This window comes from Siphateles boraxobius, unplaced genomic scaffold (genome assembly GCF_051911475.1).
Source record: "Siphateles boraxobius isolate OS27281-9 unplaced genomic scaffold, OSU_SipBor_1 136, whole genome shotgun sequence".
NCBI classification, from domain to species: domain Eukaryota; kingdom Metazoa; phylum Chordata; class Actinopteri; order Cypriniformes; family Leuciscidae; genus Siphateles; species Siphateles boraxobius.
In genome coordinates, this window is record NW_027508740.1 from 485,708 (window position 1) to 505,000 (window position 19,293).

At 40.8% G+C, this 19,293-nt stretch overlaps 3 protein-coding genes across 3 annotated transcripts in view; 1 reads left to right on the forward strand and 2 right to left on the reverse strand.

The window, feature by feature from the left end:
* atad3 (ATPase family AAA domain containing 3) overlaps positions 1–10,640 on the reverse strand; it is a 38,128-nt gene extending 27,488 nt beyond the window's left edge. The window contains exons 1-2 of the mRNA XM_077229873.1: positions 10,297–10,640; positions 10,044–10,120 (exon numbers count right to left, since the gene is read on the reverse strand). Of these exons, the coding sequence (XP_077085988.1) occupies positions 10,044–10,120; positions 10,297–10,489 (270 nt within the window). The 5' untranslated portion in view covers positions 10,490–10,640. The remainder of the gene's footprint in view (positions 1–10,043; positions 10,121–10,296) is intronic.
* Positions 10,641–12,134: 1,494 nt separating this feature from the next.
* mrpl20 (mitochondrial ribosomal protein L20) lies at positions 12,135–18,004 on the reverse strand. The gene is made up of 5 exons (XM_077229891.1): positions 17,587–18,004; positions 16,762–16,872; positions 12,557–12,634; positions 12,295–12,474; positions 12,135–12,236 (listed from the first exon to the last, which is right to left on the reverse strand). The coding sequence occupies exons 1-4, from the start codon at positions 17,671–17,673 to the stop codon at positions 12,301–12,303; spliced, it is 450 nt and encodes a 149-aa protein (XP_077086006.1). The 5' UTR covers positions 17,674–18,004; the 3' UTR covers positions 12,135–12,236; positions 12,295–12,300.
* A 177-nt stretch (positions 18,005–18,181) lies between these two features.
* The window catches only part of sdhb (succinate dehydrogenase complex, subunit B, iron sulfur (Ip)), an 18,550-nt gene continuing 17,438 nt past the window's right edge, over positions 18,182–19,293 (forward strand). The window contains exon 1 of the mRNA XM_077229880.1: positions 18,182–18,326. Within this exon, the coding sequence (XP_077085995.1) occupies positions 18,267–18,326 (60 nt within the window). The 5' untranslated portion in view covers positions 18,182–18,266. The remainder of the gene's footprint in view (positions 18,327–19,293) is intronic.

A 19,293-nucleotide genomic window follows, 5' to 3' on the forward strand; every position in this document is an offset into this window, starting at 1 on the left:
GCTATGTCAGTCGCGCTGCGTAGGTCCTTAAAGGCTTCGGGTTCGGGGCCAGACTCGTCCATAGAGCGGAGAAGCTTGGCTTGGAACACTTGAAGTACCGCCATAGAGTGAAGCGCTGATGCAGCTTGGCCGGCGGCGGCGTAGGCGCGACCGGCGAGAGCTGAAGTAGTGCGGCAGGGCTTCGAGGGGTGGGAAGCTTTGGCTTTCCATCCGGTGGTGGAGGGCGGGCAGAGATGATTGGCCACGGCCTCCTCGAGGGGCGGTGTTCCCTCGTAGCCTCTTTCCTTCGCGCCGTCCACAGAGGAGAGCGAGGAAGAAAAAGAAGGCTTTAGGCGCGCAGAGTGGGGGGCTTTCCACGACTTGGTGAGTTCGTCGTGAACTTCCGGGAAGAAGGGAGAAGGCCTTTGCCGAGGGGCCTGCTGCCGCCCCTGCAGAAACCACTCATCCAGTCGGCTCCGGGTTGGTTCTTCGGGAGAAGACCAATCGAGCCCGAGGTCTTCCACGGCCTTAGAGAGAACGCGGATAATCTCGCTATCCATGGTGGAGCCCCCGCTGGCGCTAGCTAGCGTCGACGGGGCGGGGTCGAGAGTGGAGCCCGGCCAGTCGTCCGATGCAGCGTCGATTGACAAGCTGTCATCCATTCCCCCGTCGTCCTCGGACGCGCCGAAAGTCACAAGGCCCACCGCTCTGCTAGAGGGGTGTGGGTCCGGCTGGGTGAACTGAACCGGCGGTGGGGAAGGCAAGAGCGGCGGTGAAGCACGCGGAGACTGGCTCGGCGTGACGTCACTGAGCTCAGGTTCAGGAAGCCTCTGTGAGCGGCGCTTTTTCTTAGTGCGCGGCTCGAACAGAGGGATGGCGGCGATGGGCTCGCTCACGGCGAAAGCGGCGAGGCGAGCCCGCAGTGCGGAGAGACCCAGGTCGTCACATTCGGGGCATCCGCCCTTGGTCAAAGCAGCTTCTGCGTGGTCCCGGCCCAGGCAGCGAGCGCAGATGATGTGACGATCCCCGTCCGGGAGAAGGTCTCTGCACGACGCGCAGGAAGGCATTTGAAACAACGCCTTGGAAAATTTGCTCTTTTACAAAAGTCGCAGAGCGAACAGATGTAAATACTTGCGTGAGCAGTACGCCGGATGGCTCAGTAGGACGTCCTCGTAGCAAATCCCGCTGGTATGCTTTTCGACGGCGAAGCTTCAATAATCCGGAGGATCCAGCGAAGAGGGTGTTCGCTGAAGGAGATTAAATCTAAAGAACTCTCATGACGGGGCGCCCAATATAAAGCTCTTGGCCACGCCCATCTTGGCGGGCTCTGACGCGCGCGGGCGCGAAGCGCTCTCATTGGTCGCGCATTCAGAGTCGCCCCGTCATTGGTTCGAGCAAGTTGCCGCAGCACAGCCAATGACCGAGCTGCCTTCGTTCATTGCTGTCAGCTGTGCAGCTGCAATGCGTTTTACATAAAGACTTCAATATTCTCGAGAAAAGGAGTTTTCCCATAGCGTAAGCTACTTACGCAATAGGAGAGACCTCTCGAAAGGGAACTATAATGATAACTATATTAGTATTTACACCAGTGGACGATAACTATAACGATAACTATATTAGTGCTCACACCAGCGGACGATAACTATAACGATAACTATATTAGTGTTCACACCAGTGGACGATAACTATAACGATAACTATATTAGCATCCACACCAGCGGACGATAACTATAACGATAACTATATTAGTGTCCACACCAGCAGACGATAACTATAATGACAACTATATTAGTGTCCACACCAGCGGATGATAACTATAACGATAACTATATTAGTGTCCACACCAGCAGACGATAACTATAATGACAACTATATTAGTGTTCACACCAGCGGATGATAACTATAACGATAACTATATTAGTGTCCACACCAGCAGACGATAACTATAACGATAACTATATTAGCGTCCACACCAGCATACGATAACTATAACGATAACTATATTAGCGTCCACACCAGCGGACGATAACTATAACGATAACTATATTAGCGTCCACACCAGCATACGATAACTATAACGATAACTATATTAGTGTCCACACCAGTGGACGATAACTATAACGATAACTATAACTATATTAGTATCCACACCAGCGGACGATAACTATAATGATAACTATATTAGTATTTACACCAGTGGACGATAACTATAACGATAATTATATTAGTGCTCACACCAGCGGACGATAACTATAACGATAACTATATTAGTGTTCACACCAGTGGACGATAACTATAACGATAACTATATTAGCATCCACACCAGCGGACGATAACTATAATGATAACTATATTAGTATTTACACCAGTGGACGATAACTATAACGATAACTATATTAGTGCTCACACCAGCGGACGATAACTATAACGATAACTATATTAGTGTTCACACCAGTGGACGATAACTATAACGATAACTATATTAGCATCCACACCAGCGGACGATAACTATAACGATAACTATATTAGTGTCCACACCAGCAGACGATAACTATAACGATAACTATATTAGTGTTCACTCCAGCAGACAATAACTATAACGATAACTATATTAGAGTCCACACCAGCGGATGATAACTATAACGATAACTATATTAGAGTCCACACCAACGGACGATAACTATAACGATAACTATATTAGTGTCCACACCAGCAGACGATAACTATAATGACAACTATATTAGTGTCCACACCAGCGGATGATAACTATAACGATAACTATATTAGTGTCCACACCAGCAGACGATAACTATAATGACAACTATATTAGTGTCCACACCAGCGGATGATAACTATAACGATAACTATATAAGTGTTCACACCAGCAGACGATAACTATAACGATAACTATATTAGCGTCCACACCAGCATACGATAACTATAACGATAACTATATTAGCGTCCACACCAGCGGACGATAACTATAACGATAACTATATTAGCGTCCACACCAGCATACGATAACTATAACGATAACTATATTAGTGTCCACACCAGCAGACGATAACTATAATGACAACTATATTAGTGTCCACACCAGCGGATAACTATAACGATAACTATATTAGTGTCCACACCAGCAGACGATAACTATAACGATAACTATATTAGCGTCCACACCAGCATACGATAACTATAACGATAACTATATTAGTGTTCACACCAGCGGACGATAACTATAACGATAACTATATTAGTGTTCACACCAGCAGACGATAACTATAACGATAACTATATTAGCGTCCACACCAGCATACGATAACTATAACGATAACTATATTAGTGTCCACACCAGTGGACGATAACTATAACGATAACTATAACTATATTAGTATCCACACCAGCGGACGATAACTATAATGATAACTATATTAGTATTTACACCAGTGGACGATAACTATAACGATAATTATATTAGTGCTCACACCAGCGGACGATAACTATAACGATAACTATATTAGTGTTCACACCAGTGGACGATAACTATAACGATAACTATATTAGCATCCACACCAGCGGACGATAACTATAATGATAACTATATTAGTATTTACACCAGTGGACGATAACTATAACGATAACTATATTAGTGCTCACACCAGCGGACGATAACTATAACGATAACTATATTAGTGTTCACACCAGTGGACGATAACTATAACGATAACTATATTAGCATCCACACCAGCGGACGATAACTATAACGATAACTATATTAGTGTCCACACCAGCAGACGATAACTATAACGATAACTATATTAGTGTTCACTCCAGCAGACAATAACTATAACGATAACTATATTAGAGTCCACACCAGCGGATGATAACTATAACGATAACTATATTAGAGTCCACACCAACGGACGATAACTATAACGATAACTATATTAGTGTCCACACCAGCAGACGATAACTATAATGACAACTATATTAGTGTCCACACCAGCGGATGATAACTATAACGATAACTATATTAGTGTCCACACCAGCAGACGATAACTATAATGACAACTATATTAGTGTCCACACCAGCGGATGATAACTATAACGATAACTATATAAGTGTTCACACCAGCAGACGATAACTATAACGATAACTATATTAGCGTCCACACCAGCATACGATAACTATAACGATAACTATATTAGCGTCCACACCAGCGGACGATAACTATAACGATAACTATATTAGCGTCCACACCAGCATACGATAACTATAACGATAACTATATTAGTGTCCACACCAGCAGACGATAACTATAATGACAACTATATTAGTGTCCACACCAGCGGATAACTATAACGATAACTATATTAGTGTCCACACCAGCAGACGATAACTATAACGATAACTATATTAGCGTCCACACCAGCATACGATAACTATAACGATAACTATATTAGTGTTCACACCAGCGGACGATAACTATAACGATAACTATATTAGTGTTCACACCAGCAGACGATAACTATAACGATAACTATATTAGCGTCCACACCAGCATACGATAACTATGACGATAACTATATTAGCGTCCACACCAGCATACGATAACTATAACGATAACTATATTAGTGTTCACACCCGCGGACGATAACTATAACGATAACTATATTAGTGCTCACACCAGCGGACGATAACTATAACGATAACTATATTAGTGTTCACACCAGCGGACGATAACTATAACGATAACTATATTAGTCCTCACACCAGCGGACGATAACTATAACGATAACTATATTAGTGTTCACACCAGCGGACGATAACTATAACGATAACTATATTAGTGTTCACACCAGCGGACGATAACTATAACGATAACTATATTAGTGCTCACACCAGCGGACGATAACTATAACGATAACTATATTAGTGTTCACACCAGCGGACGATAACTATAACGATAACTATATTAGCGTCCACACCAGCGGACGATAACTATAACGATAACTATATTAGTGTCCACACCAGCAGACGATAACTATAATGACAACTATATTAGTGTCCACACCAGCGGATGATAACTATAATGATAACTATATTAGTGTTCACACCAGCGGACTACAACTATAATGATAACTATATTCGTGTTCACACCAGCGGACGATAACTATAATGACAACTATATTAGTGTTCACACCAGCGGACTATAACTATAACGATGACTATATTCGTGTTCACACCAGCGGACGATAACTATAATGACAACTATATTAGTGTCCACACCAGCAGACGATAACTATAATGATAACTATATTAGTGTTCACACCAGCGGACGATAACTATAATGATAACTATATTAGTGTTCACACCAGCGGACTATAACTATAACGATAACTATATTCGTGTTCACACCAGCGGACGATAACTATAATGACAACTATATTAGTGTCCACACCAGCAGACGATAACTATAATGATAACTATATTAGCGTCCACACCAGCATACGATAACTATAACGATAACTATATTAGCGTCCACACCAGCGGACGATAACTATAACGATAACTATATTAGTGTCCACACCAGCAGACGATAACTATAATGACAACTATATTAGTGTCCACACCAGCAGACGATAACTATAACGATAACTATATTAGCGTCCACACCAGCGGACGATAACTATAACGATAACTATATTAGCGTCCACACCAGCATACGATAACTATAACGATAACTATATTAGTGTCCACACCAGCGGATGATAACTATAATGACAACTATATTAGTGTCCACATCAGCAGACGATAACTATAACGATAACTATATTAGTGTCCACACCAGCGGATGATAACTATAACGATAACTATATTAGTGTCCACACCAGCAGACGATAACTATAATGACAACTATATTAGTGTCCACACCAGCATACGATATATATAACGATAACTATATTAGTGTCCACACCAGCAGACAATAACTATAACGATAACTATATTAGTGTCCACACCAGCATACGATAACTATAACGATAACTATATTAGTGTCCACACCAGCAGACGATAACTATAATGACAACTATATTAGTGTCCACACCAGCGGATGATAACTATAACGATAACTATATTAGCGTCCACACCAGCGGACGATAACTATAACAATAACTATATTAGCGTCCACACCAGCATACGATAACTATAACGATAACTATATTAGCGTCCACACCAGCGGACGATAACTATAACGATAACTATATTAGCGTCCACACCAGCATACGATAACTATAACGATAACTATATTAGTGTTCACACCAGCGGACGATAACTATAACGATAACTATATTAGCGTCCACACCAGCATACGATAACTATAACGATAACTATATTAGCGTCCACACCAGCAGACGATAATTATAACGATAACTATATTAGTGTCCACACCAGTGGACGATAACTATAACGATAACTATATTAGTGTTCACACCAGCGGACGATAACTATAACGATAACTATATTAGTGTTCACACCAGCAGACGATAACTATAACGATAACTGTATTAGTATTCACACCAGTGGACGATAACTATAACGATAACTATATTAGTGTTCACACCAGTGGACGATAACTATAACGATAACTATATTAGTGTTCACACCAGCGGACGATAACTATAACGATAACTATATTAGTGTTCACACCAGTGGACGATAACTATAACGATAACTATATTAGTATTCACACCAGCGGACGATAACTATAACGATAACTATATTAGTGTTCACACCAGCGGACGATAACTATAACGATAACTATATTAGTGTTCACACCAGCGGACGATAACTATAACGATAACTATATTAGTGTTCACACCAGCGGACGATAACTATAACGATAACTATATTAGTGTTCACACCAGCGGACGATAACTATAACGATAACTATATTAGTGTTCACACCAGCGGACGATAACTATAACGATAACTATATTAGTGTTCACACCAGTGGACGATAACTATAACGATAACTATATTAGTATTCACACCAGTGGACGATAACTATAACGATAACTATATTAGTGTTCACACCAGTGGACGATAACTATAACGATAACAATATTAGTGTTCACACCAGTGGACGATAACTATAACGATAACTATATTAGTGTTCACACCAGCGGACGATAACTATAACGATAACTATATTAGTGTTCACACCAGTGGACGATAACTATAACGATAACTATATTAGCGTCCACACCAGCGGACGATAACTATAACGATAACTATATTAGCGTCCACACCAGCATACGATAACTATAACGATAACTATATTAGTGTCCACACCAGCGGATGATAACTATAATGACAACTATATTAGTGTTCACACCAGCGGACTACAACTATAACGATAACTATATTAGTGTCCACATCAGCAGACGATAACTATAATGACAACTATATTAGTGTCCACACCAGCGGATGATAACTATAACGATAACTATATTAGTGTCCACACCAGCAGACGATAACTATAATGACAACTATATTAGTGTCCACACCAGCGGATGATAACTATAACGATAACTATATTAGTGTCCACACCAGCGGATGATAACTATAACGATAACTATATTAGTGTCCACACCAGCGGATGATAACTATAATGACAACTATATTAGTGTCCACACCAGCATACGATATATATAACGATAACTATATTAGTGTCCACACCAGCAGACGATAACTATAATGACAACTATATTAGTGTCCACACCAGCATACGATAACTATAACGATAACTATATTAGTGTCCACACCAGCAGACGATAACTATAATGACAACTATATTAGTGTCCACACCAGCGGATGATAACTATAACTATATTAGCGTCCACACCAGCGGACGATAACTATAATGACAACTATATTAGTGTCCACACCAGCATACGATAACTATAACGATAACTATATTAGTGTCCACATCAGCAGACGATAACTATAATGACAACTATATTAGTGTCCACACCAGCGGATGATAACTATAACGATAACTATATTAGTGTCCACACCAGCAGACGATAACTATAATGACAACTATATTAGTGTCCACACCAGCATACGATATATATAACGATAACTATATTAGTGTCCACACCAGCAGACGATAACTATAATGACAACTATATTAGTGTCCACACCAGCGGACGATAACTATAATGATAACTATATTAGTGTTCAGACCAGCGGACGATAACTATAACGATAACTATATTAGTGTCCACACCAGTGGACGATAACTATAAGGATAACTATATTAGTGTTCACACCAGCGGACGATAATTATAACGATAACTATATTAGTGTCCACACCAGTGGACGATAACTATAACGATAACTATATTAGTGTTCACACCAGCGGACGATAACTATAACGATAACTATATTAGCGTCCACACCAGCATACGATAACTATAACGATAACTATATTAGCGTACACACCAGCAGACGATAATTATAACGATAACTATATTAGTGTCCACACCAGTGGACGATAACTATAACGATAACTATATTAGTGTTCACACCAGCGGACGATAACTATAACGATAACTATATTAGTGTTCACACCAGCAGACGATAACTATAACGATAACTATATTAGTATTCACACCAGTGGACGATAACTATAACGATAACTATATTAGTGTTCACACCAGTGGACGATAACTATAACGATAACTATATTAGTGTTCACACCAGCGGACGATAACTATAACGATAACTATATTAGTGTTCACACCAGCGGACGATAACTATAACGATAACTATATTAGTGTTCACACCAGCGGACGATAACTATAACGATAACTATATTAGTGTTCACACCAGCGGACGATAACTATAACGATAACTATATTAGTGTTCACACCAGCGGACGATAACTATAACGATAACTATATTAGTGTTCACACCAGCGGACGATAACTATAACGATAACTATATTAGTGTTCACACCAGCGGACGATAACTATAACGATAACTATATTAGTGTTCACACCAGCGGACGATAACTATAACGATAACTATATTAGTGTTCACACCAGTGGACGATAACTATAACGATAACTATATTAGTGTTCACACCAGTGGACGATAACTATAACGATAACTATATTAGTGTTCACACCAGTGGACGATAACTATAACGATAACTATATTAGTGTTCACACCAGTGGACGATAACTATAACGATAACTATATTAGTGTTCACACCAGCGGACGATAACTATAACGATAACTATATTAGTGTTCACACCAGTGGACGATAACTATAACGATAACTATATTAGTGTTCACACCAGTGGACGATAACTATAACGATAACTATATTAGTATTCACACCAGTGGACGATAACTATAACGATAACTATATTAATTGCCATGAATGCGTCTAGTAAAGCTGGATGGGTTCTAATTGGCTGGCAATGTTTTTAATTGTAATTATTTATTTTCTTTTTTTTAAACTATTTAATCCTAGTTATTGTTATAATTATTATTCAAGATATCGTTATAGTTGCGGTGCAAACTTCACTATTAGATTTAGAGCGATTATTAAAACTGGATGTTATAGTTATTGTTTTAATGACATTTATAGCCATTGTTGTAGTCAGTGTCATAGTTACGGTATACAGTTTATTTATTTATTTACACGACAACTGCGTTTTGAGGTCCTGAAAATGCATGTTTTTGAAAACGATACCTTAATGGTCTCTGTGTAAACTACAAAAACGGTGACGTCATGCGTAACGTGTTCCTTCTATAGGCGCTAGTGTTTCTTTACACAATGACATCGCCATCTACTGGCCTGGCAGCAGAATACAGCGATTTTCACAGATCCGTGTGAATGAGGATCATTTTGACAATGTTGTCATGTCATCTGTATGTGAAAAGCGCAAAGGAAAAACGTTTTAATTTTTAGAGCATCGCTGTCATGTAAACACTTAGGGTTAGAGTGATCATTAAGCCTCATCGTCAGCGGTGTGAGAAACAGTACCTTCACTTTGCTCTGATGCTCGATCTGCACGGTTTGCTCCTGCATGCGCGCGAGATCCAGCGCTTCTTTGGCATGACCTGCGGTCACAGGGGTCACACCTCATTAACAACATCACTGTAATACACTCAATAGGTCATTCATCTAGCGTGACCTTTGACCTAATGTCCTTCATATGCTCAAGGCATCTCAACACTGCAGTTATTATAATACATGAATGAAGTGGAGCGAAACGCGGCTCGGTTCTGGTACTCACGGGACCGGTCCAGGTCTTTCGCCGCCTGCGCCGCGCGCTCCAGCCCCGTCGGGTCGAAGTTGCTCCATTTGTCCTTGGGTTTATCCCCCGAACCGGAACCGGAGCCCCCGGGAGGAGGAGGGGGAGCGGGCGGAACCGGGCCCTCCGGCGGGCCGACACTCTGACCTTTATTGAGCCCGAACAGCCACGACATGTTCCGCTGACAGACACCGAACCACCGAACGACCGGGGACGGACACACTTCCACTGCACGCGAGTGTCACGCCGCGCTCTGGGCATGCGCTCTGCTCCTGACGCGCAGCCGCTCCGCGTTGATTGGCCGACGCACGCGTCCTTCCAGAAGGTCAGAGAGGAAGCCACGCCTCCCCACGGTGTACGGCGGCCGAAAGATGCCTGAAAGCCTCTGCGCGAGTCTTGCGTCAGTTTTCGTCATCACACGCGTTTAATAACAGAGAGAGAAATTATCTAATAGTCTGCAACTTTGTAAAGATGTTAGTTGGTTTATCTCAAGCAATATCTGGCATATTTTCCCAATGAATCCCAAAAATGTTATTTTTGGATTTTTTGAAGCGGATTCAAATACATGCTTTATAATAAATCTAATTATTTTCCTATGTAGATTTTATATTCATACATGTAAGTTTTCAAATTGTAAACCTATTTTTTTGGTATTCTTACATGACATAAAACATTACTTGATTACAATTTCATCCTTTCTTAACGCAAAAGAACATATATCATTTGCACAACCTACAAACTTTTTACCTTAATGTTTAAATTTCTTTTATTTTAATAAATGCCCTCTTTCTTTCTTTCCTCATTCTTGTTTATTTTACTGTCTAGTTCTGTTTTTTTTCTCTTTTATTCACATTTTTATTAATTATTGTTGTTTCATGCTGTAAACTGGATGTTTAAAAAAAGCATGAAAAAATGAATCTATGTAAATTGCAGAATAAGTTTTTTGTTAATAATAAAGTTGAGGAAGTGTCTTAAAATACTCCAGACTTTATAACTGTGAATTTTGTGCACTAGAAAAAGAAACTATTTTGCGTCCAGTTTTCACTGTATTTACTCAAGATATTATAAGATTTAGAAACATTTATTAGCAGAAAACGGAAGTGTATGATAGAAGTGTGTGTATTTGATGTGCTTTTTAATACTTAGAATGACAATTTGGAATGTAAAGAACAATTATAGTTATTTATTTTCTTAGGAAAATACCATATACATAAAAGGAAGTGGGCTCAATGCGAACCAAATTTTAAAAATGAATTTAAATTATATGTAAATCTTGTGGAACAAACAAAAAAGCGGTGAACATGTAATGCTTTAATAGCACTGGATTTTATTCATTTTTCTTTTTTTTCCTATTTCCTGGCAGCTAATGTGAATATGTAATACCTCGTTATAATTTTTTTAAAAAAGAGAAAGAAAAAATTAATCTTTCTATAAATTAGATTCAAAATCTTTTCTTTAGTATTCCTCTCCAGACAGACGGGGTAGAAGGAGATAAACTATAAATATAAGCAAAGTCACAATAAGAATAAACAATATTTCACACAGAGGCATTATACAGTAAGAATAATAAGAAAAATCACACAATATGAAATAATGAGTTATGGTCAGGTTATGATAAAGTCCATAAAGTAATATTGTCAGTGTAATGAATTAATAATGCTTAGAATAATAATCATCATAACCGTTTCAGGACATTCACACATCATGGGTTTAATATAAGAAGGTTATGAGACACTTCATCATTTCACATGCGATCAGGATAATGATCTGTTCTAATATATATATGTGATCTGACAGGAAGTGGAAACTGAGATTATAAATACAGCAGAGCCATCAGAACGACAACGTTTTATTTGATATTGATAAGCATTTATTTACACACGGCAGATTCATCTCACTCACACACACACACACACACCACACTCACACCACACTCACACCACACTCACACCACACCACACTCACACCACACTCACACACACACACTCATTGCAGCTGTGTGATGCGCGAGAAGACTCCCGGCGGCTCGCTAGCGCCCCCCAGCGCGGCTCGAAACCCCTCCTGCTGCCGCGCGCGCGAGAGTTCTGCTAGCGCCTGGAAGGAGCGCGGCTCTGTGATTGACAGGTCACACAACACACGCCTGTTCAGCTGAACACTACACTGTAGAGCACAAACACACGTGTGTTACACAGCAGGAGTGAATCAGCCTCACACACACACACACACATACACACACACTGACCTTCAGCAGGTTGTGTATGAGCGCAGGATACTTTAGCTGGTGTTCTCTGGTGGCACCGGCGATGCGCGAAATCCACAGCTGCACACACACACACACACACACACACACAAACAGATCATGAGTGATTGACAGGTGAGATGATGCTCATGTGTCTGTGAGAGTGTGTGTAAGTGAGAGTGTGTGTAAGTGAGAGTGTGTGTAAGTAAGTGAGTGTGTGTGTGTGTAAGTGAGTGAGTGTGTGTAAGTGAGTGAGTGTGTGTAAGTGAGTGAGTGTGTGTAAGTGAGTGAGTGTGTGTAAGTGAGTGAGTGTGTGTGTAAGTGAGTGTGTGTGTAAGTGAGAGTGTGTGTAAGTGAGTGTGTGTGTAAGTGAGAGTGTGTGTAAGTGAGAGTGTGTGTAAGTGAGAGTGTGTGTAAGTGAGAGTGTGTGTAAGTGAGAGTGTGTGTAAGTGAGAGTGTGTGTAAGTGAGAGTGTGTGTAAGTGAGTGTGTGTGTAAGTGAGTGTGTGTGTAAGTGAGTGTGTGTGTGTGTGTGTGTGTAAGTGAGTGAGTGAGTGTGTAAGTGAGAGTGTGTAAGTGAGTGAGTGAGTGTGTAAGTGAGAGTGTGTAAGTGAGAGTGTGTGTAAGTGAGTGTGTGTGTAAGTGAGTGTGTGTGTGTAAGTGAGTGTGTGTGTGTGTAAGTGAGTGTGTGTGTGTAAGTGAGTGAGTGAGTGTGTAAGTGAGAGTGTGTGTAAGTGAGAGTGTGTAAGTGAGAGTGTGTAAGTGAGAGTGTGTAAGTGAGAGTGTAAGTGAGTGTGTGTGTAAGTGAGTGTGTGTGTAAGTGAGTGTGTGTGTAAGTGAGTGTGTGTGTAAGTGAGTGTGTGTGTAAGTGAGTGTGTGTGTAAGTGAGTGTGTGTGTAAGTGAGTGAGTGAGTGTGTAAGTGAGTGAGTGAGTGTGTAAGTGAGTGAGTGAGTGTGTAAGTGAGTGAGTGAGTGTGTAAGTGAGTGAGTGAGTGTGTAAGTGAGAGTGTGTGTAAGTGAGAGTGTGTGTAAGTGAGAGTGTGTGTAAGTGAGAGTGTGTGTAAGTGAGAGTGTGTGTAAGTGAGAGTGTGTGTAAGTGAGAGTGTGTGTAAGTGAGAGTGTGTGTAAGTGAGTGTGTGTGTGTGTGTAAGTGAGTGTGTGTGTGTAAGTGAGTGTGTGTGTGTAAGTGAGTGTGTGTGTGTGTAAGTGAGTGTGTGTGTGTGTAAGTGAGTGAGTGAGTGTGTAAGTGAGAGAGTGAGTGTGTAAGTGAGAGAGTGAGTGTGTAAGTGAGAGTGTGTGTAAGTGAGAGTGTGTGTAAGTGAGAGTGTGTGTAAGTGAGAGTGTGTGTAAGTGAGAGTGTGTGTAAGTGAGAGTGTGTGTAAGTGAGAGTGTGTGTAAGTGAGAGTGTGTGTAAGTGAGAGTGTGTGTAAGTGAGAGTGTGTGTAAGTGAGAGTGTGTGTAATTGAGTGTGTGTGTAAGTGAGTGTGTGTGTAAGTGAGTGTGTGTGTGTAAGTGAGTGTGTGTGTGTGTAAGTGAGTGAGAGTGTGTGTAAGTGAGAGTGTGTGTAAGTGAGAGTGTGTGTAAGTGAGAGTGTGTGTAAGTGAGAGTGTGTGTAAGTGAGAGTGTGTGTAAGTGAGAGTGTGTGTAAGTGAGAGTGTGTGTAAGTGAGAGTGTGTGTAAGTGAGAGTGTGTGTAAGTGAGAGTGTGTGTAGGTGAGAGTGTGTGTAAGTGAGAGTGTGTGTAAGTGAGTGTGTGTGTGTGTAAGTGAGTGTGTGTGTAAGTGAGTGTGTGTGTAAGTGAGTGTGAGTGTGTAAGTGAGAGTGTGTGTAAGTGAGAGTGTGTGTAAGTGAGTGTGTGTGTGTGTGTAAGTGAGTGTGTGTGTGTAAGTGAGTGTGTGTGTGTAAGTGAGTGTGTGTGTGTGTGTAAGTGAGTGTGTGTGTGTGTAAGTGAGTGAGTGAGTGTGTAAGTGAGAGTGTGTGTAAGTGAGAGTGTGTGTAAGTGAGAGTGTGTGTAAGTGAGAGTGTGTGTAAGTGAGAGTGTGTGTAAGTGAGAGTGTGTGTAAGTGGAGAGTGTGTAAGTGAGAGTGTGTGTAAGTGAGAGTGTGTGTAAGTGAGAGTGTGTGTAAGTGAGAGTGTGTGTAAGTGAGAGTGTGTGTAAGTGAAGAGTGTGTGTAAGTGAGAGTGTGTGTAAGTGAGTGTGTGTGTAAGTGAGTGTGTTTGTAAGTAAGTGAGTGTGTTTGTAAGTGAGTGAGTGTGTGTGTAAGTAAGTGAGTGTGTTTGTAAGTAAGTGAGTGTGTGTGTAAGTAAGTGAGTGTGTGTAAGTAAGTGAGTGTGTCTGTAAGTAAGTGAGTGTGTGTGTAAGTAAGTGAGTGTGTTTGTAAGTAAGTGAGTGTGTGTGTAAGTAAGTGAGTGTGTTTGTAAGTAAGTGAGTGTGTGTGTAAGTAAGTAAGTGAGTGTGTAAGTAATTGAGTGTGTGTGTAAGTAAGTGAGTGTGTTTGTAAGTAAGTGAGTGTGTTTGTAAGTAAGTGAGTGTGTGTGTAAGTAAGTGAGTGTGTGTGTAAGTAAGTGTGTGTGTAAGTAAAGTGAGTGTGTGTGTAAGTAAGTGAGTGTGTGTGTAGTAAGTGAGTGTGTGTGTAAGTAAGTGAGTGTGTGATGTAAGTAAGTGAGTGTGTGTGTAAGTAAGTGAATGTGTGTGTAAGTAAGTGAGTGTGTGTGTAAGTAAGTGAGTGTGTGTGTAGTAAGTGAGTGTGTGTGTAAAGTGAGTGTGTTGTGTAAGTAAGTGAGTGTGTGTGTAAGTAAGTGAGTGTGTGTGTAAGTAAGTGAGTGTGTGTGTAAGTGAGTGTGTGTGTGTGTGTAAGTAAGTGAGTGTGTGTGTAAGTAAGTGAGTGTGTGTGTAAGTGAGTGTGTTTGTAAGTAAGTGAGTGTGTGTGTGTGTAAGTAAGTGAGTGTGTTTGTAAGTGAGTGTGTGTGTAAGTAAGTGAGTGTGTGTGTGTAAGTGAGTGTGTGTGTGTGTGTAAGATGAGTGAGTGTGTGTGTAGTGAGTGAGTGTGTTTGTAAGTAAGTGAGTGTGTTTGTAAGTAAGTGAGTGTGTGTGTAAGTAAGTGAGTGTGTGTGTAAGTAAGTGAGTGTGTGTGTGTAAGTAAGTGAATGTGTGTGTAAGTAAGTGAGTGTGTGTGTAAGTAAGTGAGTGTGTGTAAGTAAGTGAGTGTGTGTGTAAGTAAGTGAGTGTGTGTGTAAGTAAGTGAGTGTGTGTGTAAGTAATTGAGTGTGTGTGTAAGTAAGTGAGTGTGTGTGTAAGTAAGTGAGTGTGTGTGTAAGTAAGTGAGTGTGTGTGTAAGTAAGTGAATGTTGTGTGTAAGTAAGTGAGTGTGTGTGTAAGTAAGTGAGTGTGTGTGTAAGTAAGTGAATGTGTGTGTAAGTAAGTGAGTGTGTGTGTAAGTAAGTGAGTGTGTGTGTAAGTAAGTGAGTGTGTGTGTAAGTAAGTGAATGTGTGTGTAAGTAAGTGAGTGTGTGTGTAAGTAGTGAGTGTGTGTCAGTAATTGAGTGTGTGTGTAAGTAAGTGGAGTGTGTGTGTAAGTAAGTGAATGTGTGTGCAAGTAAGTGAGTGTGTGTGTGTGTAAGTAAGTGAGTGTGTGTGTGTAAGTAAGTGTGAGTGTGTGTGTAAGTAAGTGAGTGTGTCTGTAAGTAAGTGAGTGTTGTGTGTAAGTAATTGAGTGTGTGTGTAAGTAAGTGAGTGTGTGTGTGTAAGTAAGTGAATGTGTGTGTAAGTAAGTGAGTGTGTGTGTAAGTAAGTGAGTGTGTGTAAGTAAGTGAGTGTGTGTGTAAGTAAGTGAGTGTGTGTGTGTAAGTAAGTGAGTGTGTGTGTAAGTAATTGAATGTGTGTGTAAGTAATTGAGTGTGTGTGTAAGTAAGTGAGTGTGTGTGTAAGTAAGTGAGTGTGTGTGTAAGTAAGTGAATGTGTGTGTAGTAAGTGAGTGTGTGTGTAAGTAAGTGAGTGTGTGTGTAAGTAAGTGAGTGTGTGTGTGTAAGTAAGTGAATGTGTGTGTAAGTAAGTGAGTGTGTGTGTAAGTAAGTGGGAGTGTGTGTAAGTAATTGAATGTGTGTGTAAGTAAGTGAGTGTGTGTGTAAGTTGAGTGTGTGTGTAAGTAAGTGAATGTGTGTGCAAGTAATTGAGTGTGTGTGTAAGTAAGTGAGTGTGTGTGTACTCTACCTGTCTCATGCTGCGGCGCTTGGCTTTCCGGGCTTTGCTAGCGTAGACGAAGGCTCGACGAACGGCTCGCACCGCTAGACTGTAGCAGCGGTTCTTCCTGCCGCGGAAGTGCTGCAGAAACACACACACACACACACACACACACACACACACACACACACACACACACACACACATCAGACTCATTCACTGAACACACACACACAGCATTCCTGATCTCAGAGAGAGAGAGAGAGAGAGAGAGAGAGAGAGAGAGAGAGAGAGAGAGAGAGAGAGAGAGAGAGAGAGAGAGAGAGAGAGAGAGAGAGAGATTGAGAGAGAGAGAGATTGAGAGAGAGAGAGAGGGAGGTAGAGAGAGAGAGAGGGAGAAAGAGAGAGAGAGATGGAGAGAGAGGGAGAAAGAGAGAGAGAGAGAGAGAGAGGGAGGTAGAGAGAGAGAGAGAGAGATGGAGAGAGAGAGATAGAGAGAGAGAGAGAGAGAGGGAGAGAGAGAGAGAGAGGTAGAGAGAGAGAGAGGGAGAGAGAGAGAGAGAGAGAGAGAGATAGAGAGATAGAGAGAGAGATAGAGGTAGAGAGAGATAGAGAGAGAGAGAGAGAGATAGAGGTAGAGAGAGAGAGAGAGAGATAGAGAGAGAGAGAGAGAGAGAGAGAGGGAGAGAGAGAGAGAGAGAGAGAGAGATAGAGAGATAGAGAGAGAGATAGAGGTAGAGAGAGATAGAGAGAGAGAGAGAGAGATAGAGGTAGAGAGAGAGAGAGAGAGATAGAGAGAGAGAGAGAGAGAGAGAGAGAGAGAGAGAGAGAGAGAGAGAGAGAGAATCCACTCACCCGCGCGTTCTTCAGGAGCTCCTGCACCTTCCAGTACCGGTCGGGTCCGCGGTTCCGGATCCAGCAGGAGAGCGTGAGGAACACCATGATGATCAATCAATCAATTAATCACACTGATCGATCTAACGAGTTACTGCTGCTGATCAACGGCAACTGAGTTTACATGCGTGACCTCGAGCTCTCGTGCACAGTTCGCCTGCATCGGCGACGCTACGTCATATCCGGTGCACACAATAAAAATAAAAGTCTAATAAAAGCACAAATGCTTTATTTTAAATTACACTGTACACATAGCATTATTATTATTATTCAAACGATATAAAAATAAAAATACCAATAATTAATAATAATTATAAAGACAGTAGAAAACCGTCAAAGCAATGTTTTTCACTAGTTATGTATGTGGTCTATTTTCGGTTAAATGTACTTCGTGTGGTTAATATTTTGTATAAATTTGCGATAAGTTAAACATTCAACTGTAATTCATATAATGCGATACACACTTATATCACTCGCGGGCTGTGTTTCAAACCCTACTAATCTGCCTTCCTAGTGCATATCATCTGTGGTCATTAGACGCGGTATCCTCCCTCGACAGGAAGCAGCGCGTGTTCTCTGAGCCGCGGCCCGCGCGGTGCACTCTGGGCCGCTGGAGGACCGAGGGTCAGACGGACGCGATAATGGCCGCTGTGTGTTTCTCCTTGAGCCGCTGCGCTGCGGTCCACCGACCCGCGATCACGGTAAACAACACACTGACACACACTCACTGTCACACACGGTCAGGAGTTCAACAGTGTTATAGTGTGATACAAGTGAAGGAACCTTTATTGTGATCAGTGTTGTGACGCACGATCGTGACAAGCTGCTGTTCTATATTATATAGTGATGATGTGCGCACTGCAATAAATATGATGTGACGTATTACATATTTTATCCATTATAAAGCATTATATGCTACTGTGTATCAGTGTTGTTGATGTTAATAAAGAGTCGCGATGTTAACGGCTTCCTAAAGATTAAAACCCATCAGTTCATTAGTGATCATGTGACATGTTTTTATTTATGTTTTCATTTATTACCCGGAAAATATTTAAAAACACGAGTGTTCGTCAGAGGGGTCCGAGACCCCAGGACCTTTGTCGCACTTGAACCACGAATACACAAACAAATTGAATGGATTCGAGGAGTTTTGTGGTTGAAATTTAAAAAAGTAATAAATACTTTCAATTTGAGCCCCTTAGGAATGCGAGGAATGCTTCAGTACAATTAGGAAAACCTAAACATGCTCAAAATTCAAACTAAAATTGTTAAAACTTCACCAAAAAATGATTTTTATAATGTGTACATGTGTATCTGAACGCACACTGAAGATACACTGACTTTAGGACCCAGAGGAACAGCTCATTTACTCCATATAGAGATATAAGGACATCTAGAGTCATGAAATATCATATTATTGAGGTTATTATCATATCATGAAATATCATATTATTGTGGTATTACCACAAGAGGTCGCAAAGACACCCGATGTGAGATATTTTGAGCTGAATTATAAGGGTTATGCATGAAATTGTGAGTTATTTTGAAAAGTTGAAAGAATGTGAGAAATGTGCTTAAATTACTATTTATTTGTTGATCAAATCTAGTAATTTAAAGGTAAATTAGATAAATAAATAAAATATTGCACTAGAAAATAGAAAAATAATT

Bases quoted from the DNA above. Each gene is read 5' to 3' on its own strand.
- mrpl20 (XM_077229891.1), bottom strand. From the start codon at position 17,673: ATGGTGTTCCTCACGCTCTCCTGCTGGATCCGGAACCGCGGACCCGAC. The intron at 16,873-17,586 runs GTGAGTGGATTC...GTGTTTCTGCAG, and splicing joins AGCTCCTGAAGAACGCGCGG to CACTTCCGCGGCAGGAAGAA. The intron at 12,475-12,556 runs GTCAGTGTGTGT...TGTGCTCTACAG, and splicing joins TCATACACAACCTGCTGAAG to TGTAGTGTTCAGCTGAACAG.